Genomic DNA, 25,718 nt, shown 5'->3' on the forward strand with positions numbered 1-25,718 from the left:
CTTTGGGACTTAGACTAAAGGCTGCTCTCCACAGCTACCACTTAAAAAGCTTTCTATGGTTGTGTAAGATCACTAAAATCACCATAAGGGTGTCTGGATTAGTGCAAGGTGCTTCACTTAAATAATTCTGCACCGTATACTAAGCCAGCATCCTTCAGGTATCCAAGGTAGAACCCTGCTGGGCAAGAGAGAAAATAAAAAGGACCTGAGAAACAGGGGACAGAAAGGGGGTCCACCTGTTTTTCTGTACAACAAACCACAAGCTTGCTCCAACAGCAGGAGTATACCGTCTTGGTGGAGGGACACCTAGCTACCACGATGATATTACAGACTTTGGGCGGAAGGTCGAAAGCTATTTACTGTCGTCACTCAATCCCCCTGTATGAAGGTAAGAGCGTTTACAGGTGGGGGTGGAGAACACTCCTCCGCTGCCGCGACAGAAGATCCTCCCAAAGGGACAGCCTAATTAAAGGATCAATGGTCATTCTCAGCAACGCAGGATACCAAACTCTCTGAGCCCCATCTGGAGTCACAAGGATGACTTGGGCCCAGTTGTTCCAGACCTTCTACAGAACTTTGGGCAGTAGTGGTGTGACTGAAAAGGCATACAGGAGGCCTGGAATTGTGACGAAAAGCATCTCCGAGCGAGAGCCGCTTTTTGGAAACTCTAATGTGCGATGGTGAACAGATCTAACCAAGGCTCTCTTCACTGTTTAAAGAGACCTTGCTGCACCACCTCTGGACAGAGATGTCATTTGTGATCCGCTAGGCATCTTGGCTGAGTTTGTCTGCCCTGGTGTTCAGAAAGCCTGCCAGGTGTTGAACCACCATGTCCAGAAACGCTGGGCCTCTTGAAAAAGGGTCCACGACGCCACCCCACACTGTTTGTTGCAGTACCACATGGACGTTGCATTGTCTGCGAACACCTGCACTCGCCTTTCCTTGATAGAGGGTAGAAAGGCTTTAAATCCTAGTTGGATCACTCAGAAACCCAAAAGGTTTATGTGGAGTCTGGATTCCGCTGGAGACCTGAGACCTTGGATCTTCTCTTCGCCCAGATGAAAACAAGTTACTTACCTGTACCTTTGGTTCCCCAGTATTGGTAACTTTCATAGATTCTCATGCTTTGTATCATTCCCCGTCGTCGGAATGGGAGCCTCGGTAAACAAAAAAAAAAATATATATATATATATATATCATAACCATAGAAACAAAAGAGAAAAATAGGCCTAGGCCTCATCTCCTTTTGTAGTATATCACCCTCTTTGTGCAAAAGAGCCCAAAGTTTTGCCAGGACCAATCAGCACAGCCTCACCCTCTGGAACCTTCCTGAGAGAGCTCAGAGCCTCAGATTTTCGTAGCCGTTGTGCCAACAGCCACTACCTCAGTAAACCGGCAGAGCTTTCCCGGAGGAGGTGGGTGGGCGCATGAGAATCTATGAAAGTTACCAATACTGGGGAACCAAAGTTACAGGTAAGTAACTTGTTTTCTTACCCCAGTATTGGAACTTTCATAGATTCTCATGCTTTGTATCAGAATAGTAAGCAGTACATCAGAAAAGCACATTTGGAAGACACATGGCGTTACACAACCACCTCAGTGTACATGAAAAAACAATCATTACTGAAACCAAATGTGCTTACCAGGATGGCGGGATTGTAGGGAAAGCTCACCTCTCATTGAAAAAGATTCCGGAGGACTGCTTGACCAACAGCAGCTTCATCTCGTCCCACCGATTCCAGGCAGTAGTGCTTCGTGAAGGTGTGTACACTGCTCCACGTTGCTGCCCTGCAAATGTCCTTGATCGCAACTCCAGCAAAGAGAGCCACTGAAGACGCCATCGCTCTCGTAGAATGAGCCCGGGCCCTTTTATCCAAAGGTTTGCCCGCAGCCTGATGACAGTATTGAATTGCACTGGAGATCCAGCGGGAAATGCCACTCTTGGCGAGCGGCAACCCCTTCCGTGGTGCACTGTAGGCAATAAATAGCTGAGTAGACTTTCTGAAAGAGCGTGTGCGCTCGAGATAGAATTTCAGACATCTCTGGACATCCAAAGAATGCAATGTTCGTTCCGCCTGGGTGGAAGGACGTGGAAAAAAGGAGTTCAAAATTAAGGGTTCATTCAGATGAAACTCCGAAGGCACCTTCGGGATGAATTTTGGGTTGGTTCTCAAAATCAGCACATCACTCTTGAACTGCAGAAAAGGCTCCACTATAGAGAGAGCCTGGAGTTCACTAACCCTCCTAGCCGAAGTTAATGCCAAGAGAAGGGCTAGTTTCCACGACAGGAACTTCAAGTCCGCCTTGTGAATTGGCTCAAAGGGCGCTTTCATCAGTTGAGCCAGTACTAGGTTAAGCTGCCAGATAGGAGGGGGTGGTCGGACCGGAGGAAACATCCGAAATAACCCCTTAAGGAACTGCTTAACAATCCTTGCGGACCATAGAGATGGCCCCGATGTCTTCCGTCGAAAACGGGATATGGCAGCCAGATGTACCTTGACCGAAGAGTGCGCCAGACCTGATTTAGCCAGAGACAGGATGTAAGGCAAAACCTGATGTGGCCGGGACTTATAAGGATGGAGTTTATTCCTGTTGCACCATAGACAGAATCTCTTCCATTTTGCCCTATATGTCTTATTAGTGCTTGGCGCCCGCGCCTGAGATAAAACATCCCTGCACTCCCTGGAGAGATTCAGATGACGGAATTCTCTGTGTTCAGGAGCCACGCTGTCAAGTGAAGTGACTTCGGAACCGGATGGAGCACCTGCCCCTGATCTCGCGACAACAGAGATGGAATCAGTGGCAAGCGAATCGGGCGATCCTGGGAGAGAAGCAGGAGTTCCGTGAACCAGAACTGCCGCGCCCATGCTGGAGCAATGAGAATCATCTTGCATGGTTCCGCCCTGACCTTCCTGAGAACTCGAGGAATGAGGGGAATGGGAGGAAAGGCGTAGCAAAATGCACCGAACCAAGCAATCGAAAGGGCATTCCCCAGAGACCCTTGATGGGGAACCTTGCTTGCGTAAAACCGGCACTTGGCGTTCTCCGGGGACGCAAAGAGGTCTATGGTCGGAGTACCCCATCTCTTGAAGACTGCCTCCAGCGTGGCCTGATGTAACTCCCACTCGTGAGTCACTTCCGTCTGTCGACTTAGAGCATCCGCTGTGATGTTGAGACACCCTGCTAGGTGCTCGGCTTGCAGAGTGATCTTGTGAGAGATCGCAAAATCCCAGATCGTCTGAGCTTCCTTGGACAGAGTCCGCGACCTTGTTCCCCCTTCCTTGTTGATATAGTGCATGGCCGTTGTGTTGTCTGTCCGGACCAGCACTGCACGATTCTGAAGTCTGGGAAGGAACGCCAGCAAGGCTAAGTGAATGGCTCTCAGCTCCAAGAGATTGATGTGGCGTAGTCTGTCTGCTGGACTCCAGTGACCGCTGACCTGAAGCTCCTGGAGAACAGCTCCCCATCCTTCTAAGGAAGCATCTGTGGTCACCACCATAGGAGAAGGAGGGATCCGAAACGTTAATCCTCCTGCGATGTTCTCCTTCACCAGCCACCATTCGCAGGCTTTGCGCATAGCAGGTGTTATCCACACCTTGTCGTTGAACGACCCTTCTGCCTGGCGCTATTGTTTGTCCAACTCCTCCTGCAGAGGACGCATATGAAGCCTGCAATGCGGTATTAAAGGTATGCAGGATGAGATCGATCCGAGTAAGGACTTGTACCGTCGAACCGATACATATCTCCTGTGCAGCATTTGACGAGCGGAGGTGGTCAGTTTGCCTTGACGCTCCTCCGACGGACGAGCCGTGCATAGTTTCGTGTCCAGAATAGCCCCAAGGAACTTTCGTGACCTGGAGGGTATCAGCACCGACTTGGACCTGTTGAGCTGAAGACCCAAATGGGCGAACAACCGTATGCAAGTTGACACGGCCTGAGACGTTGCCTTGAACGACGGAGCCTTGACGAGCCAGTCGTCCAAGTATGGGAACACTTCCAAGGACTGCTTCCTTAGAAAAGCAGCGACTGGTGCCAGCATCTTCGTGAATATTCGAGGTGCCGACCGAAGGCCAAACGGAAGCACCTTGAACTGGAAATGGCTCTTGCCTACTGTGAAGCGTAGATATTGCCTGTGAGCTGGGTGGATCGGAACGTGGAAGTATGCATCCTCCAAATCCGGGGACGCCAAAAAATCTCCCGGATTCAGTAGTCGTAGAATATCTTGGAGAGTGACCATCCTGAAAGAGAGTTTGATGAGATAGGTGTTGAGCTCCCTTAGGTCTAGTACAGGACGCCATGTATCTTCCGTCTTCCGAACCAGGAAGAACCTGGAATAAAACCCGTTGCCCCTTTGCGAAAGAGGTACGGGCTCTATCGCCCCCTTGATGAAAAGTTGGTGGGCTTCGAGATGCAACAGTCGGAGATGTTTTGATGGACGGGCGTCCGGAGCTCTTGTTGGAGGAAGATCTTGGAACTCCAACGTATGGCCACTCTGAACAATATTTAAGACCCACCGGTCCGATGTTAAAAAAACCCAGCTGTCCAGGCAAAAAGAGATCCTGCCCCCAACCGGTGTTCTTGGTAGGGGAGGAACAGTAGCCAGAGCCAGGAGGCCGCTATTGCCTCTTGGCGTTGTCTCGTCTCTGACGATTCTGACGTCCTCTCTGGGACTGACGAGAGAAAGACGCCGAATGACCTTGGCGTTGGCTGGAGTATTGACCTTTATAGGACTGTCCTGATTGTGTGGAATATTGACGTTGGTTTCCTCTGTAATTAGAAAACCCTCGACCACGTGCTCCTCTGAATGGCACCTTGCGATAGTTCAAAGACCCCAAGGACTTAGCTGTGTCCGTGTCCTTCTTTATGCTTTGGAGGGCGTCATCCACATGCTTACCAAAAAGCATCTCCCCGTCAAAGGGAAGGTCCAAGATCTTATTCTGGACCTCCTGGCGAAACCAGGTCGCCTTCAACCAGCCTTGACGGCGAAAGACCGCTGACCCTGCCAAAGCCCTGAAAGCAGTAGAGGCTATGTCCATCGCACAGTCAATGACTTCCGAAGAGCATCTTTCCCCTTCCATCAGAACCTGCTTGGCTTCCTCCTGACTCGACTCTGGTAGCTGGTCCATAAACGGCTCCATGTCGCACCACATCTGGCGGTCGTACCTGCCTAGAATAGCCAGAGAATTAGCCGCACGCACCAACAAGCTGGCTATGGTGGAGAATCTTTTTCCCACATTGTCCAGCCTCCTGCCTTCTTTATCCGGAGGCGTGGTTAACGGAGTGGACGGATTCTTTGACTTGCTCTGTGCGGCCGGAGATATTACGGAATCCGGCTTAGGTTGTCCTAGGAGACATGCAGGACTGCCCTCAGGGGCCTTGTATTTCTTCTCCAGCCGGGGAAGAACCGGGATGACTGTCGCAGGATTCTGCATCGTCTTAATTCCCTCATCCCAGACATGTTCTATGATGGGAATTGATCTGACCGATTTCCTATATTGTGCTTTAAAGTCATATAGGAAACAGTCGGACTGCTCCACTGTAAGGGGCAGACCAAACCTCTTGGATGCCCGTTCCATCAAATTATGGAAACCACCAATATCTGCTGGAGGCGATATATTTGTCTCCCGGCCCACAGCATCCGGATCCTGCATACCAGTGTCATCAGGGTCGCCATCCGGATGACCCTGGATCAGTAAGGGGGATCACATGCCCCTCATCGTCCTCATCTGTATCCAAATCTTGTGTGTCCTGATTGGCAGGTTCCGAATATGGAGGCTGAGGAACCACTAACGGTACCACCGTTGAAGTGGTACGAGGTATGTCCTTAGGCAGAGGTGGCAAATCCATTGCCATGTCTCGTGGCACCACAGACGTAGAAGGACGCACCGGTGTGAGGTCTGGTAATGACGGAAAACAAGCTTTATAGTCTTGCCGCATCATTTGCAAATCCGTTACTAAAGCCACTGGCAAGGCTATCATATCCAGCCTCAGAGAGCGGGGTTGTATTTCCTGTGAAAAGCTTTGTCGCCCCTCATGCACCTCTGGACCATAAAGGTCCTCAGTATCCGTGTCCTGCTGTTTCACATTCAGGTCTGAAGGGCTGTAGGCGTCCCCATACTGCCCATCCTCTTCCTCCTCCTCTGAGTCATCGAGAAGCATGGATGGTGGCAAAGGCGTGACCAGCCTAGGGGAAGTCATGTCCGGCGTAATTTTTAACCTCTGGATGGCAAATCCCGAATTCTTCGTCGTCGACGGTCCCGTCGACGGTCCCGTCGACGGAGTCGTTGGCAAAGGGATTCCATGCGTCGACGAACTCGACGACAACATCGTCGACTGAAGGGTAACTGTCGTCGACGGGGCGAGAATTGTCGTCGACGATGAGGACGTCGACGATACTGGAATCGTCGTCGACGGTAAGGTCGTCAACAGAGTCTTCTTCTTCGTCGACGGAGCATGTCGTCATCAACATCGACAAACTCGTCGTCATCGTCGATGTGGTCTTCGTCGTCGACACCGCCGTCGAAGACGAGAAAGAAGCCGTCGTAGACGATGAAGTAGATATCGTCGACGGTCCCGTCGACGACCCCATGGAAACAGTCTTAACTATGGAGATCGTCATCGACGTACCTGCTTTAGCCAGCGTCGACGGGCGCTGTTTCTTCACTGGAACTGTCTGAGGAGTTCCTGCAGCATGTTTCTTCACAGGTTTCTCCTTTTGGGACGGAGGAGAAGATGTTGCAACCTCCTTCTTGTCCCTAAGGGCTACGTCCACACCAGCAGCCCGTCCCTGCCTCTCCTTTACACTTCCGTGAGGAGATTTCATGGGAGCAGCCTCCTCAGACCTTTCAGAGATCCCGTGAGGGGCTTTGAGAGGGGGTTCCGCAGAGGTGGAGGGAGATGACCTACCCCTCTTCCTAGATCTCCTGGAGGAGGTACCAGAGATTGAATCCTCCTCATCCGAAGAGAGAACCTCCGTCCTGGTCTTTAACTTCTGCAGCCACGTCAGCAACCGACCCTCTCTGTCTCTCAAGGTTTTGGTAGAGAAGGTCCGACAAATTTTACAGTCTGTGGCCTTGTGTTCCGGGTATAAGCAGTATATGCAGTTTTCATGCATATCTTCCACAAACAGTCTCTTCTTCCCACAAGAAGCACAAGGTCTGAATAAGGCTTTCTTCTCCTTTTCTGACATTATGTCACAAAAGATGGCAAATAAAGATGTCCAATAGTAAAGTTCTGAGAAACTGAGCAGAGCTCAGTGGAGACTCCCTAGCACAACGTGCGGTAGAAAAATCTGAGGCTCTGAGCTCTCTCAGGAAGGTTCCAGAGGGTGAGGCTGTGCTGATTGGTCCTGGCAAAACTTTGGGCTCTTTTGCACAAAGAGGGTGATATACTACAAAAGGAGATGAGGCCTAGGCCTATTTTTCTCTTTTGTTTCTATGGTTATGATATATATATATATATATTTTTGTTTACCGAGGCTCCCATTCCGACGACGGGGAATGATACAAAGCATGAGAATCTATGAAAGTTCCAATACTGGGGTAACGGCACACCCGCAGGTGAACCACCACTAGGACTGGAATACGAGCATTCACAAGAAACATCACAATAAAATCCTGCATCCTCTACTTGTGAGGACTCAATGTATAAAAAAAACACATCATGTACATAATATTATGCACTTTGAAAAGACATTTGTTTCAAACTAAATTTCTGTGAAAAAGAATACTCAAAGGCAATTAGTGTGTTCTGGGATCCTTGTCAACCAGCTGGAAAAGAAAAAAGTGACAGGCCCACCATCACTGGGCTATATGCTGTGATGGTGGAGGTTCGTGCTCAACAGTACCGCTGCAATGCAAGTTTTTCACAAGGTTAGGCTCCCCATGCACATGAATATATTGTAATTTATGTTTTCTCCTTTTAAAAGAGGGTGAAGAAAAAGGTGTTTTAGTTACTATGCTGATATTGTTTTTCCTGCCCATTTAAAGAAGTACTTGAGGATCATACACATGGGTGGGTCTATACAGAGTTTATGAATTTAAAGAAGATACCTTTGCTGGAGAACTAGGATCAAAAGTACATAGCCTTCCCTTAAGTTATTCCAAGAAATGTGGTTTCTATTTTTATTTCTTCTATTTTCCTTTTATATGTAGATTTAAAAGTTTATAAATTAAGTACATTGTTTCAATAATTTTAATTTACAATTAACAGCGGCATAAAGACAGGAAATGTTATCTATAGGCAATGCTTAAATATTCAAATGTGTGTCATATTTTGACATAAAATTGCTTCTAGGATCTCACAAATAGAGATATTGACTATTTAATTGTTTTTTAAAAAAAAATTATATTGTGTATATATGCTCTTTTATGGTGTTTTTTAACATCCGAATAAAGAACTTTTGATTGATTGATTGATTGACTATTCGTAAATTTAATAAAGATCCCATGATCTTTGTCTATTCCTATGAAAATTACCGCAAGTGCCACTGGATCTAAACTCTATCCTAGAATGCTTGACAAGACATGTATATGTCGGACATTCAATCATATGATGAGACATCTCTCATATGTGTTACCTACATAATAGAATCCATCATCATCCATGCTCCCATAGACAGTTATAATATCGCCTGCATTAAACGTCAGCTCAGCCTAGAAAAAAGATAGCAAGAAAACAGGTTAATATAGTGATTCACGTCTGTACTATAAAAAGTGGTGGATGCACACACAGACACACACACTTGCAGTAAATGGATGAAGAACAAGGTACTTACCTTCTGTAATGATATGTCTGTAAGAAACATAGGTTAGTTATAGATTCCTTACCTTAGAATTACCCCCAGGTGTTAGACTAGATCCGGAAGGTTTTCCTCAGCAGTACCTCTGCGTGTTGGAAGGTGGCGTCGTGGTCACCGAGATGACGTAGCGGTAGCTACTTAGATGCCGCCCTCGCGTGCTGACATCAGTTCTGTACACGACTTTCCGCGCCGGAAACGCAGAGCCATGCAAGACACTGACCACTGGTGCACAAAACTAGGGCCCTGAAAGGATGTCCTTAACCCTCGAAATAGGTTCACAGTACTGGGAGGATGGGTGGGGCGGTAAGGAATCGATAACTAACCTATGTTTCTTACAGCTATATCGTTACCGAAGGTAAACTTGTTCATCTGAAAGAAACAGTTAGTTATAGATTACTTACCTTAGAATAGATACCCCATCTAGAGATGGTCCATTTGTGACCTTTCTTGGCGCCCACGTAGCCAAAAAAGTGCTGGTCATCCACCCGGAACTGTTTGGTGCGATCCAGATAAAAGGAAAGCGCTTATTTTGGGTCCAGACGGTGGAGCCTCTCTTCCTCTCTAGAAGGATACGGAGGCAGAAAGAAGGTGGGCAAAGTGATGGTTTGCCCGATTTGAAAGGAGGTGATCACCTTGGGAAGAAAGGATAGACGAGTTCTTAGGACAACCTTGTCCGAATGTACAGCCAGAAAAGGTGGCTTGGATGAAAGAGCTTGGAGCTCACTTACTCTTCTGGCAGATGTGATTGCTACCAGGAATGCAGTCTTAAGAGTCATAGAGGACAGTTGTGAAGCGGCTCAAAGGGAGCACACATCAAATAGGTCAAGACCAAATTCAAGTCCCCCAGAGGCATCACAAAGGGAATAGTAGGAAAGAGATGAGTAACGCCTTTTAAGAAATGATTTACAACCGGGGACTTGAAGAGAGAAGGCTAATCAGGAAGCCTTAGAAAAGCAGAAATGGCCGAAAGGTAGCCCTTGATAGTGCCCAGAGCAGAGCCCTGCTGGGCCAAAGAAAGGAACAAGTGAACCTCAGAAAGAGGGGACGAAAGGGGAGCCACAGCCTTTAATGTACACCAAGCCACAAAATCGTATCCTCGGCAGGCATACACCATCTTAGTGGAGGGATGCCTGGCTGCCAAGATTACATCACAGACTTCGGGAGGCAAGTCAAATGACGTCAACTGCCGCCGCTCAATCTCCACGCAAGGAGGTGGAGCCTGGACAGGTTCGGGTGGAGGACCGTCCCCTGCTGCTGCGACAGAAGATCCTCCCGTAGAGACAGTCTGATCGGAGGATCGATGGCCTTGTTGAGAAGCTTGGGATACCAGACTCTTCGTGCCCAATCGAGAGCCACAAAAATTACTTAGGCCCGGTCACGCTTGATCTTCTTTAGCACTCTGGGCAGATGTGGTATAGGCGGAAAGGCGTATAGAAGACCGCAACTCCACTCGCTCCGAAAAGCGGCACATAGCGAGTGCCGCCTTGGAAATTCCAACTCACAGAATTGCTGACATTGCAAGTTCTCTTCGGTGGCGAATATATCTAAACAAGGCTCTCCCCACTGTTGAAATAGACCTTGCACCACCTCCGAGTGAAGACGCCATTCGTGATTCATCATGCACCTGCGGCTGAGTTTGTCCGCCCTGGCGTTTAGAGAACCTTTCCAAGTGTTAAACCACCAGGGATATGCCCTGATGTTCCAGCCATGTCCAGAGGCGGATGGCCTCCTGACATAGGGTCCACAACCCCACCCCGCCCTGTTTATTGGAGTACATAGCGGTGGTGTTGTCCGTTAACACCTGCACTACTCTTCCCCGAACAGAGGGAAGGAAGGCTTTGAGTGCAAGATGGATCGCCCAAAGCTCCAGAAGGTTGATGTGGAGCCCAGACTCTGCCGGAGACAAGAGGCATCTGATCTCCTCCTCTCCCATGTGGCCGCTCCATCCCAGAAAGGATGCGTCTGTCACCACTGTGTGTTCTGGTTGCAATTGTCTTACCTTAGAATATCCCCAGGCGTCAGACTGGATCCGGAAAGTTTCGCTTAGCAGTACCCCTGCGCGTCAGTAGGTGGCATCGTGCGGCTCCGGGTCCGTCACTGGCATCGTAAGCGCCGAGATGATGCCACGGAGAGTACTTAGGCACCACCCATGCGCGCTGACGTCAGTTCTGTACACAACGTTCTGCGCCAGGAACGCAGAGCCATGCAAGATACTGACCATTGGTGCAGAAAACTAGGGCCCTAAGAGGGATGACCTTAATCCTAGTAAACAGTTCCCAGAACGGGCAGTGTGAGAAGTTGGCCTGATGTATGATGTCACTAGTTCTAGTGTACACCTTATATCAGTCCAAACAACCCTTATGGTGATTGGTTGTAAAGTCAACCTTATAGACCAGCTATCCTAGTGGTAGCATGGACAAGAGCAGTCTTAGGCTAAACTCTGAATGGCATGTGAAGCCAGCTGTGATACCATATATAATCCCTTGAATACCAAATGAGAGGACACCACAACAGATATATATATATATATATATAAAATAAAGTGTATTTATTCTAGTCAAACCCTCAGCACTCTTTATGAGATTAGAGGTAAGTACAACACAGTCTTATTTAAGCATACATTAAGTCACACAGGTAAGTAATACAGTTAGGCCCTAGGGGCCACGCAAACCATATACTAAAGAAGTGGTATAAGGACCACTGTCACGGAAATAGGATAGGCCTAGGCCTAGGGAATCGCTGGGGCTACACTACACTAGCAACAGTTACGAAGTGGGAGGCCCACGGGATTCCGGTGCAGAGTGGAAACACTCACGCGTAATGCTTAAAAGTCGATAGAATTACTAGCAGTTAGAAATTAACAGTTTAAGGACACTTCTGAAGCAGCTAGAGAGTCGAGACTCGGAAACTAGACCCTAGGATAGTCACTACCCTTGTGAGCACCGAAGTACCCAAGTTACCTAGCCCACAGGCTGCGGGTGCATAGGTGTGAACTTGCGTCCAGTTTCGTCGTGGACTTCTATGGATGCCTGAAGGAAAGATGCTGACAGGCAGTCAGTGAAGAGTGTCCGGTGGATCCCAAGGCTGGGATCAAGAAGAGAGGAGACCTGCAAGCAGAAGGGACAGAGTCAAGGTCACTAGCCAGTGACCACGTGGAACCAGGAAGGAACCAGGCGATGTCGTGAAGATTGCAGGTGAAGGTGAAGCTTGTCGCTGCAGCCACGGGGACCAGGAAACGTCGAGGACGACCAGGACCAGGAGGCGAGCTGTCCCACGAAGGCTCTTGCTGTCGGCGGTGTCGAAGTTGAACTAGGACTCACCAAGCCTTGGCAAGCGGAACCCACGAAGAACGGAGGACTTGCTTCTTGGTGCAGACCAGGAAGGTCTGGGGTGCTTCTCCTTTACAGGGAAGCGGGAGCCAGTCTGGAGGAGCCAAACCAGCAGTGAAGATTTCAGGATGCGTCGTCACAAAGGCCACTAGCCAACGGGCAAGCAACCAGACAGACGCAGCAAGCAGGAAAATGCAGAAGGGCCCCACGCAGGACTCGTGGAGTGTGGGGGGCTGATCTTCGGTGCAGATGGTGCTTGGGGTTGGGGCTTCTCAATCCCCGGTGCACAACTTCGAGGGTGCCTCAGAAGCTGCGCTGGAAGATACTAGCCACTTTTCCCAGGTAGCCGGTCCCACGTCTCTCGTCGCCTCCACGGATCTCAGCTCGGCTGTGGATGTGGATCAGGGTCGGAGAAGTCTGGAAGTCAAGGCTCTGGTCGGGCTCTGCAGTCGGTCCCTCGTAGAACTTCAGCAAAGCAAAGGGTAGTCTCTTGATGGTGCCTGTTTGCACAGGGTAGCCACTCCTTGGCCACAAGGGAGATTCTTCAGTCTTCTTCTTTCGTCGAATGTCGAAGGTCCAGAGTTTCTGTTCAAGTTGCAGGTTCAGGATAATCTAATCTCCTGGGGCCCAGCTACAACTCTTATACTAATCTGGGGGGCTGGGTTGCCTGCTAGGTCACGCCTTATGGGTGGGACCTGGGAGGGGGTGGTTACACCCCCTTCCTTTTGTCCAGTTTCGAGCCAGGACTGGGGCTGGTGTGCCCCAGCACCGGTTTGAACTGGACTATGCATGGGACACCTTGTGTGCCCCAGGCATGTCTCATTCCTTTCAGCCCTCCCTGCCCCAATACACTAAAGTCTGTCTGCTAGCACCTCCCCAAGCAGGAAACCTATTGTCCAAGCCTCCCTTGCCGGGATCACTCCCAGCAGCAGGAGGTCAGACTCGTGTCTGTGGCAGCAGCATCCATTTTGTGATGCTGAGGCTTTGGTTAGAGTTAAACAGCAAAGTAGGATTTTAACATGTCTCTCCCTCTAGAAGGGAGGAATAATATCCTCATCACCAGAAATGGTATGGGGGTATTATTCCAAAGTGTTAGACACCTTACACGACATGTTTTGATAAAGCCAAACCATAGTTACCATAACCGTTTAAGATTATAAGGCACTTTAAGAGTATATGGTAGGCTATATCATAGAACAGCTATAAGGACATGGTTCCGAAAGCTGCAGACAGGCTCAGCTCATGCTAGAGCACCATCCCACATGTTACCAAGCACTCTGCCTCCAGGATTGTTAAGGCCTGCCATAGGAGTGACTGATAGGTACACATGTGTCTATATTAAGGGTAGATATAGGTATACTATATCTAAGCAAGGGGTGATTACACGACCTTGCCCCAGCTGAGTGATCAGCCAGTTGTGTCTGATTAGAAGGCCAGACCAGGGGTGGCATAATACATGCTGCAGCCCCTGGGAGGCCTAGGGTACACCTATGCCCTGGGTACCTAAGGTACACTGTACAGGGGCCAATAAGGTGATCCTTACCAATTAGGAATGTATCTAGGGTACATGGAGTCCATTTTAAAGAGAGAGCAGTCAGCCTGAGACCCTAAATGGCAGGATCTCAGGCCAACTAAGTCGAAAAACCAGCTAGACACTAGGCAAAAAGTTGGGGGTAACCATAGTCAGATATCCACCTTCCTACAGGGAGGATGGGTGGGGCGGTAAGGAATCTATCACTAACTAATGTCTCTTACAGATATATCGTTACACAAGTAGTAACTTGTGCATCTGAAAGAGACACGTTAGGGATAGATTCCTTACCTTAGAATAGATACCTCAGCAAAACCAACCCCCGTGGTGGGTCTGCGAACAAGATTACACCAGAAGGTCACAGAGCACGGAACGGCCAAAGAAGCGGTCCCTCCGGACTTGACTGTCAAGGCAGTAGTGCTTGGTAAACGTGTGCAGTGAGGCCCACGTAGCTGCCTGACAAATGTCCTGCAAGGGAATGCCGCGTCCCAAGGCAGTAGTGACTGCCGTTGCCCGGGTGGAATGGGCACGCAGCCCCATAGGAGGCTCCTTCTTAGCCAACGAGTAACAGGCCTTGATGCACAGAACGACCCACCGAGAGATGGTCCACTTGTGCACGGCCCGACCTATTTTGGCGCCCACGTAGCCAACAAAGAGTTGGTCATCCACCCGGAACCGCGGTGTGTGCTTCAGATAGAACGAGAGCACACGTTTCGGGTTCAGACGGTGGAGCCTCTCTTCCTCTTTTGAAGGCTGTGGAGGCGGAAAAAAGGTGGGTAAAGTAATGTTCTGCCCGATGTGGAAGGGCGTAACAACCTTTGGCAAGAAAGAAGGACGGGTCCTGAAAACCACCTTGTCCGAATGAACAGAAAGGAAAGGAGGTATGGAGGAAAGGGCCTGGAGCTCACTCACACTTCTGGCAGAGGTGATAGCAACCAGGAAAGCAGTCTTTAAGGTGATACGGCGCAAAGAACAGTTGTGATGCGTCTCAAAGGGAGTGGACATCAAGTAAGTCAACACAAGGTTCAAGCCCCACTGGGGCATTACGAACGGAACTGGAGGGAACATGTGTGTAATGTCTTTCAGGAAACGGTTAACAACCAGAGACTTAGAAAGAGAAGGCTGATCAGGAAGCCGGAGAAAGGCGGAGATGGCAGAAAGATAACCTTTGATAGTGCCCAGAACAGAGCCCTGCCGGGCCAAGGAAAGCAGGAACAGAAGAACTTCCGAAGGGGGACAGAAAGGGGATCCACAGCCTTCGCTGTGCACCATGCCATAAATTCCGACAGGTTTATACCGTTTTAGTGGAGGGACGCCTGGCTGCCAAGATGACATCACAGACTTCGGGAGGAAGATCGAAAGCTGTCAACTGTCACCGCTCAATCTCCATGCATGACAGGTCCGGGTGCAGGACCGAAGGGGAGCACGGCAAACTGAAAATGCTCCTGGCCTACCGTGAACTGCAGGTAACGCCAGTGGGCCGGCAGGACGGGAATGTGAAAATATGCGTCCTGCAAGTCTAACGCTACCATCCAGTCTCCAGCGTCGAGGGCAACTAAGACCTGAGCCAGAGTCAGCATCTTGACGTCCCGGAGGTCCAAGATAGGACGCAGACCCCCTTTGTCCTTCTTGGGGACCAGAAAGTAGTGGGAATAACAACCAAGCCCAAAGCTCAGATTAGGAAGGTTTGGAGGCGGAAGCAGCGGGCGTGGAGGTGGACGGACCCGCACGCTGATTCCCCGAACCGCCCCTGCGGAAACCGTGGCCCGGCCGCGCTCGGACTGGTTCTGCACAGGCTTAGGGGATGGGCGCGCCTGACTGCCTCTACCTTGGCCACGATAGGAACAAAAACCAAGAGAGGCCGAAGTCTTAGTAGAAAGGGCCAAGGACTTGGCTGTAGCCCGCAAATCCTTAAAGCGCTCAAGGGCACTGTCAGCCTTATCGCCAAACAGGCGGGTGCCATCAAAGGGCATGTCCATGAGCGTGCTTTGGACATAGGGCGGGAAGCCAGTCGAACGCAACCAGACGTGACGTTGCAATGCCACAGTTGTAGAAATCGCCCTGCCCAATGAGTCAGCGGTGTCCAACCCACATCGAATGGCGAATTTAGCCGCATCCTTACCCTCAGCAATTGCCTGAGAAAGGACAGCTTGCACCTCCTTAGGACACTGAGGCAACACCTGAGCAACAGCATCCCACACCGCGTGGGAGTAGCGGCCCAACAAGCAGGCAGTGTTCACTGACCGCAGCCCTAAGCTGCTGAAGAGAACAACTGCTTCCCAAACTGGTCCAGCCGTTCACAGTCCTTATCTGGCGGAGCCGTAGGAAAAGCACTCCGACGTCAAGGCCTGAATGACCAGGCTCTCAGGCGTAGGATCACCGGGCACCGGTCGGTGGCGCCTGGCGACGTTTTTATCCACCGGGGCCCCCGAGGCTGGCCTCGACCAAGTGCCCAAGAGGACCTCGGTAAGGGCGTCATTGAAGGGAAGCAACGGCTCTGGCGAAGTAGATGCCGTCTGGAGCACCTCGGTGAGGAGGTTGGTCTTGAGGGCCACTGTGGGGAGGTCAAGATTGAGGGCCTCAGCAGCCCGACGGAGGACCATCGTGTAGGAGGCACCTTCCTCCATCGTAGGTGCGGGGAGGCGAACCCCGGGCTAGAGGAGACATCAAGGTCGCCTGCCTCCTCCAAGTCATCCACCCAATCCTGCTCGGAGTCATTCTTTCAATAAACTTTATTCGGTTTATGTTTGGAAAACCATAAAAGTTACACAGATACAATACATAAAACAATTTGTACATCTTAATATACGGAATTTACAAATCCATACAAATCCTCGATTTCACTGATGCTTTTAAAAACCCTACTATAAAGAAAATACAATCATCCTTCAACAATTGGAGATACACAAGAGCTGGTCTGACTTGTCCAAAATTCATCTTTTTTAAAATAGGAACTAAAAAATGCCTGCGAGTTTACAAAAAAACACAAAGTGCAGCAAATCCTGGAGAGACTTTCCGTCGCAGCCGCAGGTAGCTAACACTTGGCCTCTGTTAACCCCCTTAGGTCTAGCTAGCAAAAGATTAAATTAATTCATCCGAAACCTGGTTAAAAGGAATTTCTCGTGTGTAGACAGTGCCCCATAAGATAAGGTTCCGTTAATGGCGTTGATTTAAGCGTTAGATACAATCGGACACTCCGTTTCTGAACCTCCACAGCTTCTCGGTCTGCTTTCCTTCGATTCAGAAAGGCAGTCTTGGTTAGTTCTACATCCTTTCTGGTAATAGCATCAGGATTGGAAAATAAATCCCCCCCCCGATCGATTCAAGCCCACTTTTGATGTATTTAAACCAGGGGATACGAGCCGAGTTATCTAGGGTCATACATTCTCTTAAAATCAGATGGGTGAGGGTTAGATCTTCATTCAGCCAACACTTTAACCAGAAAATCAACAGAAGCAGGGCAAGAGCATCACTTAGGTAGGAGACCCCCAATTCTTCATGGACCGCTAAATTAGATGTTCCATGTGGAAAACATAATAAGCGTTTCAAAAAATCGTTTTCCACTACCTGGAGGGGATCTGCGGCAATGTAACCCCAAATTTCACTACCATAGGTAGCTATGGCCAAGCTGTTAGCTTGGTACACTTGCAGCATAGCTCACATCGGCCTCTTCCCTATTTTGGAAGCAAAATAAAAAATTGCTGCATTAGCCTGAGTCCCCTTTTTTCTTCTGGATTAGGGGGCCCCTCTTAAGATGATCATCAAATAAAACCCCTAAATAGGAAAATACATTTGTGCGGGGGATCTTAGCAGCGCCGACACTAAACTGGAACCTCTTTTTCGTTTGTTGCCCAACTTTCATGACGTAGGACTTCGAGTTATTAATGGACAGGTCCCGTTCTGTCATGAAACTAGAGAATGCGGTTAAAAGGGATTGTAAACCCCATTCAGTCCGAGATATTAGGACAGCGTCGTCTGCATAAAGCAGGACTGGAATACCCCGCCGTCCTATGCAGGGAAAATCAACACCTGTTGCCCTTAGTATTCTATCCAATTCATTTATATAAAAGTTAAATAAAAAAGGTGCCAGGATGCATCCCTGCTGGACTCTCCTCTTAATCTCAAAGTCCCAAGAGATCTGTAGATCCTGTGAGAACATAACGTTAGCTTTGGTGGAAATGTGCAGGTCCTTAAGAAAGTTAACGATTTTGATAATTGAAGCATTAATGCATATTTTTTTGTTTTTTCGCTGCCTAAGAACTTAATGAACTTGATGAAATGTATGATAACAAAATGTATTATATGTGCTAAAATGGTAAAACAATAAAGAGAATTAAAAAAAAAAAAAAAGAAAGTTAACGATGCCGTTCCCCACCCCCATTGCCCTCATGGACTGCCACAGCTTGTCCCTGTTTACACAGTCAAACGCAGATGACAAGTCCATGAAGGCAAGGTGAATAGATCCAGTACGAGCAACCGTATTCTTGCTCAGTATCATCAATAGATTAAGACACTGAGCAATAGTACAGCGTCCCGGCCGGAACCCATATTGGAAATCCGACATGATCTTATGATCGTCTGCCCAAGTTGATAGTCTCTTTAGGAGAATACGACCTATCACTTTAACCACAGAGTCAATAAGTGAAATCGGTCAATAACAATGAGTACTATTTCTGTTACACTTCTTAAAAACAGGGACTATGGTTGAAGATGCCCAAGACTTCGGGCAACCACTCTTTGCTGCTGCATTAAGAACTTTTTCCAGTATTGGTGCCCAGAAAGGATGGTCTGCCTTGAATAGGTCTGGGGGGATCCCGTCTGGCCCTGGTGCTTTATTGTTGGATAGACCTGTGATGCCATCCCGGATCTCCTCCCACCAAAGGTTAATACCGAATCCTTAGTATCCCTGCTTTGTTTTAGGGTTAGGCACCTGAAGGCAATCAAACATAGATTTAAAATGACCTACCCACTCCTCCTCTGTAATGTGTGAATCTAGGCACCCCCCCCCTTCCTGCTCAAAAAGGGGCCTATTCACTATGCTCCAGAACTTCGAGCTGTTCTTGAGAGTGCTAGAATCGATCAGCTCCCTCCAAGCTTCCTCCTTCAAACTACCCTTTCGCTTGGCCAGTGCTGCCTTATAATCCTTTCGACAAGCACATACCTCGGACTGGATTCTTGATTTGGCTGATAGAGCTTCCCTCAGCCTTTTTGCTGCTTTGGAGCAGTGGAAGTCGAACCATATGGGACCATGTGCAACATTTCTGCTAGCTGGGACGATTAAAATGTCACCAACTTTTCGCACCAACGACTCATAAACACCGAGAACCTTACTAGAGGGTGCACAGTGCACAATATAACCTCATGGGCGCTGTGAGAAGTTGGCCTGATATGTAGTGCTCACTATTCTAGTGATCACTGTGTATCATTCCAAACGACCCTTATTGATGATTGGTTGTAAGTCAACCGTATAGACCAGCTATCCTAGTAGCGTGGATACGAGCAGTCTTTAGGCTAAACTCTAGAGGGCGTGTTAAGCCAGCTGTTTACCATCACATATACCCTTTGAACGTCAAGTGAAAGGACACCACACAAGTTGTTATGAAAATAAAGGATATTTATTTATAACAAGACTACCCTGGCCTGAGTCAGGGAGCTAAGCACACTACAAAACTCTTATGAAAATACTTCAGTTGCACAATTTACACAAATGCCCGAGGGCACGGGAAACCATCTACACTAACAGTGAAATGCGAATGGTTAGAGTCTGGAGTTACTGATTCCGGAGTGATCCGATCAGTGGGACTAAACGAAAATGAACTGGACACTTGTAGAGCGAACCTGCGATGGAGCACCGAAATGCTCGAGTTACCTAGCCCAGAGGCGGCGGCTGCGTGAGGTTCGGCAAGATGTCGGGAGTCCTCGTTGTAGTCTCAGGAGCCTGAAAGAAGAAGTTGCTGGCAGGCGACCAGTGTCGATGTTTAGCGAGATCCAAGCCTGGATCGGTGATGAAGGAAACTTGAAAGCAGAGGGGACTCAGTTCTCAACCGCTAGCCAGCGATCGTGTGGGTACCCGGAAGGCACCGGCTGAGGTCACCTCGACCAGGTGAGTGGGTGACGTCGGACTCGGCTGTTCCTCGGACCAGGAGGCGCGGCGGCGACCAGGATGGAGGGCGAGCTGTTCCACGAAGGCGTCTGCTGTCGATGATGCTGGGCCCAGGAGTGGGGCAGCAGGTCTTGGCAGTGGCAAACCCACGCGGTGGAGTCAAGATGGCGTCTGGAGTGGACCAGGAGGGTCCGGGGTACTCCTCTGTTGAAGGGGAGCAAGGGCCAGTCTGGAGCAACCAGACCAGTGATGAAAACAAACTATCGTGGTGCGTCGTGAAGAGGGCCACAAGCCGGTCGGCGAGTGGTCGGACAACGCGGTGAACAGCAAGGAGCGGAAGGGCCCCCACGCAGATCTCGTGGATGCTGGGGAGGCAGACTTCGGTGCTGGAGCTGTTCAGGGTTAGGGCTTCTCAAACCCTAGGTGCACTCACTCGAGGGTCCCTCGGTGGGCGTGCTAGATAAGCGTCGTGCAGGTTCTGAAGATGGCCGGTCCCGCAGGTCTCGTCACACCTACGAATCTCAGCTGGGCTGATGATGTAGGTAGAGGTCAGAGATGGCAGGGAACCCGGGTCTCGTCGAGCTGGGCAGTCTTGATCCATGGGAGAGACGTGCAGCAAACCGCAAGCGCTTAGGTGGTGCCTGCTGGTGCAGGGTGGCTACTCCTTAGCCACAAGGGAGAGTCTTCAGAAATAGTCAAGAGTTCCTTTCGTGGAAAGTAGTTCAAGATTCAGAATTATCCAATTTGGGAAGGGGACTCGCTCCTACCTTTATTCTAGGAAAAGGGGCTGGCCCGTGACTAGGTCCTACCTATGGGTGGGGCCAGGAGGGGGGTGGTTACACCCCTATCCTTTGTCCGGCTTCGCCCCAGCTCAGGGGCAGGGTTGCCCCCGAAACTGGTTTGAGCCGGGCTATGCCCAGTGAGCACCGGGGTGCTACTTGCAATCACCTTCCTTTCAGCCCTGCCTACCTGGGATACACAAACCCTGTCTGGGATGGTGCTAACACCGCCCTCGACAGGAAACCCTTTGTCCAGGCTCCCCTCGCTGGGAGGTCTCCCAGCAGCAGGAGGTCAGACTTGTGTCTGGTGGCAGCATCCATTTTGTGATGCTGAGGCTTGAGTCAACTTTTAACCGGGGTTCAAGGTTACTTCCATGTCGTGCCCCTCTAAAAGGGGGGAATGCTAACCCCTTTGCCAGAATTGGCGAGGGGTTCGTATTCCAATTCGTATGACACCTTACTCGACATGTGTAGGTGATGCGATGCCAAAGTTAGCAAATAACCGCAAGGATTATAATGCATTTTAAAGTAGTTGGCCCGCGTCACCATGGAACGGCTATTAGGACTTGGTTCCGCAAGCCGTCGACGGGCTCAGCTCGCGCCAGAGCACCGTTCCACATGATTCCCCGCACTCTGCCTTCAGGATTGATAAGGCCTGCCATAGGAGTGACTGATAGGAATCCATGTGTCCATTTTAGGGTTAGGTATAGGAATACTACACCTACAGCAACGGGTGATTACACCACTTTGCCCCAGCTGTCGTGCAGCCAGTTGTGTCAGGTTTGGGCGGCCATCCAGGGGTGGCATAATACATGCTGCAGCCCCTGGTAGGCCCTGGGTACACCGATGCCCTGGATACCTGTGGTATGCTGAGACAGGGACTGACAAGGCGGCCCAGTTCCAATTAGTGGATGCACCTAATGTACATGTGTGTTAATTTCGAGAGAGAACAGCTAGGCTGTGGGCCTGATTGGCAGGCCCCCAGCCAGGGAAAGTCGTAAACCAATGAAGCAAAAGCAAAAAATCTGGGTGATCATAGGATTGCAGACCCTACTCTCCTACATGACCCCCCCCCAAACTTTGGGACAATAAGCTAACCTTGACCAGGTGAGTCTTCTTGCTCTAAGTGGAAATACCTGGAGAGCCCATCTGCATTGCCATGATCAGTGCCAGGTCTATGCTCCACTGTGAAGTCCATCCCCTGTAGGGAAATGGACCACTTAAGTAGTTTGGGGTTTTCACCCTTCATTTGATTTAGCCACAAGAGGGGCTTATGGTCGGTCTGAATCTTGAAGTGAGTGCCAAACAAGTATGGCCTCAACTTCTTCAGGGCCCAAACCACAGCAAAGGCCTCCCTCTCAATAGCTGACCAATTCTTCTCTCTGGGGGTCAGCCTCCTGCTAATAAAAGCTATGGGCTGGTCATGACCATCAAAATTCAGTTGAGATAGAACAGCTCCCACACCCAACTCCGAAGCGTCTGTTTGGACAATGAATGGTTTGGAGTAGTCTGGACTCTTTAGGATAGGTGCTGTGCACATGGCCTGCTTTAGGTCATCGAATGCCTTCTGACAGCTGGCTGTCCACTGAACTTTTTTTGGCATCTTTTTACTTGTCAGATCGTTTAGCGGGGTCACAATGGATCCATAATTTCTGACAAATTTCCGGTAATAACCAGTCAGGCCCAAGAAAGCTCGAACCTGAGTCTGGGTGGTTGGAGGAGCCCAGTCCTGGATGGCCTGTATTTTGCTCTCCAATGGCTGAACCTGGCCTCCACCTACAAGGTGGCCCAGGTATACAACCTGTGTCTGCCCTATCTGGCACTTAGTGGCCTTGATAGTGAGGCCTGCCTTTTGCAGGGCCTCTAACACTTTCCTCAGGTGGACCAGGTGATCCTCCCAGGTGGAGCTAAAGACAGCGATATCGTCCAGATACGCCGCACAGAAGTCGTCCAACCCAGTGAGAACTCGATTCACCAGCCTTTGGAAGGTGGCAGGTGCATTTTTCAAACCAAAGGGCATTACCACGAACTGATAATGCCCACCCGGGGTAGAAAATGCTGTTTTGGGCTTGGCCTCCTCAGCTAACCTGATTTGCCAATACCCAGCTGTCAGGTCAAACGTACTTAAGTAGTTGGCCGAAGCCAACCGGTCTATAAGTTCGTCTGGTCTCGGTATCGGGTGGGCGTCAGTCTTAGTGACTGCATTGAGGCCTCTGTAGTCCACGCAAAACCTCATCTCTTTCTTACCGCCCTGGGTGTGAGGTTTCGGCACGAGAACTACGGGACTAGCCCTGGGGCTGTCCGAGGGCTCAATGACTCCCAGCTCCAACATTTTCTGCACCTCTGTCTTGATGCAGTCTCTGACATGATCAGGCTGTCGATAGATTTTACTCTTTACGGGCAGACTGTCCCCAGTGTCGACCTCATGGGTACACCAATTGGTCTGACTGGGTGTCAGAGAGAACATATGTCGAAAGGATTGAAGAACCTGTTTACAATCCTTTTGTTGATGTCCAGAGAGGCTGCCGCAAAAGACAACACCATCTACCGACCCATCGTCAGGGTTCTGAGAGAGCAGGTCCGGGAGAGGGTCACTCTCCTCCTCCTGTCCCTCATCTGTGGCCATGAGCAAGCCCATGCCCTCCCTGTCCACATATGCCTTGATCCTGGTTACATGGAGCACCCTGTGGGGGCTCCGGGGAGTTCCCAGGTCTACCAAGTAGGTGACCTCTCCCTTTTGCTCAATGATCGTGTGGGGCCCAGACCATTTGTCTTTGAGTGCTGCTGGGGCCACTGGCTCCAGCACCCACACCTTCTGTCCAGGCTGGTACACAGTTAGGACAGCCTTTTGGTCGTGCCAAGCTTTTTGTAATTCTTGGCTCGCCTCAAGGTTTTTAGATGCCTTTTCCATGTATTCCGCCATCCGCGAGCGGAGACTGAGCACATAGTCCACAATGTTTGATGCCGTGTGTAGGAAGGTGGATATCTGACTATGGTTACCCCCAACTTTTTGCCTAGTGTCTAGCTGGTTTTTCGACTTAGTTGGCCTGAGATCCTGCCATTCAGGGTCTCAGGCTGTCTGCTCTCTCTTTAAAATGGACTCCATGTACCCTAGGTACATTCCCAATTGGTAAGGATCACCTTATTGGACCCTGTACAGTGTACCCTAGGTACCCAGGGCATAGGTGTACCCTAGGCCTCCCAGGGGCTGCAGCATGTATTATGCCACCCCTGGTCTGGCCTTCCAATCAGACACAACTGGCTGATCACTCAGCTGGGGCAAGGTCGTGTAATCACCCCTTGCTTAGATATAGTATGCCTATGTCCACCCTTATATATAGACACATGGGTACCTATCAGTCACTCCTATGGCAGGCCTTAACAATCCTGGAGGCAGAGTGCTTGGTAACATGTGAGATGGTGCTCTAGCATGAGCTGAGCCTGTCTGCAGCTTTCGGAACCATGTCCTTATAGCTGTTCTATGATATAGCCTACCATATACTCTTAAAGTGCCTTATAATCTTAAACGGTTATGGTAACTATGGTTTGGCTTTATCAAAACATGTCGTGTAAGGTGTCTAACACTTTGGAATAATACCCCCATCCCATTTCTGGGGATGAGGATATTATCCCTCCCTTCTAGAGGGAGAGACATGTTAAAATCCTACTTTGCTGTTTAACTCTAACTAAAGCCTCAGCATCACAAAATGGATGCTGCTGCCACAGACACGAGTCTGACCCCCTGCTGCTGGGAGTGATCCTGGCAAGGGAGGCTTGGACAATAGGTTTCCTGCTTGGGGAGGTGCTAGCACCTCCCCAGACAGCCTTTAGTGTATTGGGGCAGGGTGGGCTGAAAGGAATGAGACATGCCTGGGGCACACAAGGTGTTCCTTGCATAGTCCAGTTCAAACCGGCGCTGGGGCACTCCAGCCCCAGCTCTGGCGTGAAACTGGACAAAGGGAAGTGGGTGTAACCACCCCCTCCCAGGTCCCACCCATAAGGCGTGACCTAGCAGGTATCCCAGCCCCCCAGATTAGTATAAGAGTGGGAGTTGGGCCTCAAGACTTTAGATTATCCTGAACCTGCAAAACTGAACAGAAACTCTGGACCTTCGACATTCGACGAAAGAAGAAGACTGAAGAATCTCCCTTGTGGCCAAGGAGTGGCTACCCTGTGCAAACAGGCACCATCAAGAGACTACCCTTTGCTTTGCCCACGTTCTACGAGGAACCGACTGCAGAGCCTGACCAGAGCCTTGACTTCCAGACTTCTCCGACCCTGATCCACATCCACAGCAAAGCTGAGATCCGTGGAGGCGACGAGCGACGTGGGACCGGCTACCTGGAAAAAGTGGCTAGTAACTTAAAGCGCAGCTTCTGAGGTACCCTCGAAGTTGTGCACCGGGGATTGAGAAGCCCCAACCCCAAGCACCATCTGCACCGAAGATCAGCCCCCCACACTCCACGAGTCCTGCGTGGGGCCCTTCTGCATTTTCCTGCTTGCCGCGTCTGTCCGGTTGCTTGCCCGCTGGCTAGTGGCCTTTGTGACGACGCACCCTGAAATCTTCTGCGCTGGTTTGGCTCCTCCAGACTGGCTCCCGCTTCTCTGCAAAGAAGAAGCACCCCAGACCTTCCTGGTCTGCACCAGAAGCAAGTCCTCCGTTCTTCGAGGGTTCCGCTTGCCAAGGCTTGGTGAGTCCTAGTCCAACTTCGACGCCGCCGACAGCAAGAGCCTTCGTGGGACAGCTCGCCTCCTGGTCGTCCTCGACGCTTCATGGTCCTCCTGGCTGCAGCGACAAGCTTCACCTTCACCTGCAATCTTCACGACATCGCCTGGTTCCTTCCTGGTTCCACGTGGTCACTGGCTAGTGACTTTGACTCTGTCCCTTCTGCTTGCAGGTTTCCTCTCTTCTTGATCCCAGCCTTGGGATCCACCGGACACTCTTCACTGACTGCCTGTCAGCATCTTTCTTCAGGCATCCATAGGAGTCGACGACGAAAACGACGCATCTTCACCCCTATGCACCCGCAGCCTGTGGGCTAGGTAACTTGGGTACTCCGGTGCTCATCAGGATAGTGACTATCCTAGTGTCTAGTTTTCAAGTCTCAACTTCCTAGCTACTCCGGAAGTGTCCTAAATCTACCGTTTTCTAAACTGTACTATTGCTATTGACTTT

General features: G+C 50.0%; 1 protein-coding gene across 4 annotated transcripts in view; it reads right to left on the reverse strand.

Annotated features, from left to right (window-relative positions):
* TSPOAP1 (TSPO associated protein 1) overlaps positions 1-25,718 on the reverse strand; it is a 3,327,443-nt gene that overhangs the window by 495,794 nt on the left and 2,805,931 nt on the right. For all 4 annotated transcript variants that reach the window (XM_085649739.1, XM_085649737.1, XM_085649736.1 and 1 more), the window contains one exon: positions 8,583-8,654. In XM_085649739.1, the coding sequence (XP_085505865.1) occupies positions 8,583-8,654 (72 nt within the window). The remainder of the gene's footprint in view (positions 1-8,582; positions 8,655-25,718) is intronic.

Source organism: Triturus cristatus, chromosome 3_2 (assembly GCF_964204655.1).
Source record: "Triturus cristatus chromosome 3_2, aTriCri1.1, whole genome shotgun sequence".
Classification (NCBI taxonomy): Eukaryota; Metazoa; Chordata; class Amphibia; order Caudata; family Salamandridae; genus Triturus; species Triturus cristatus.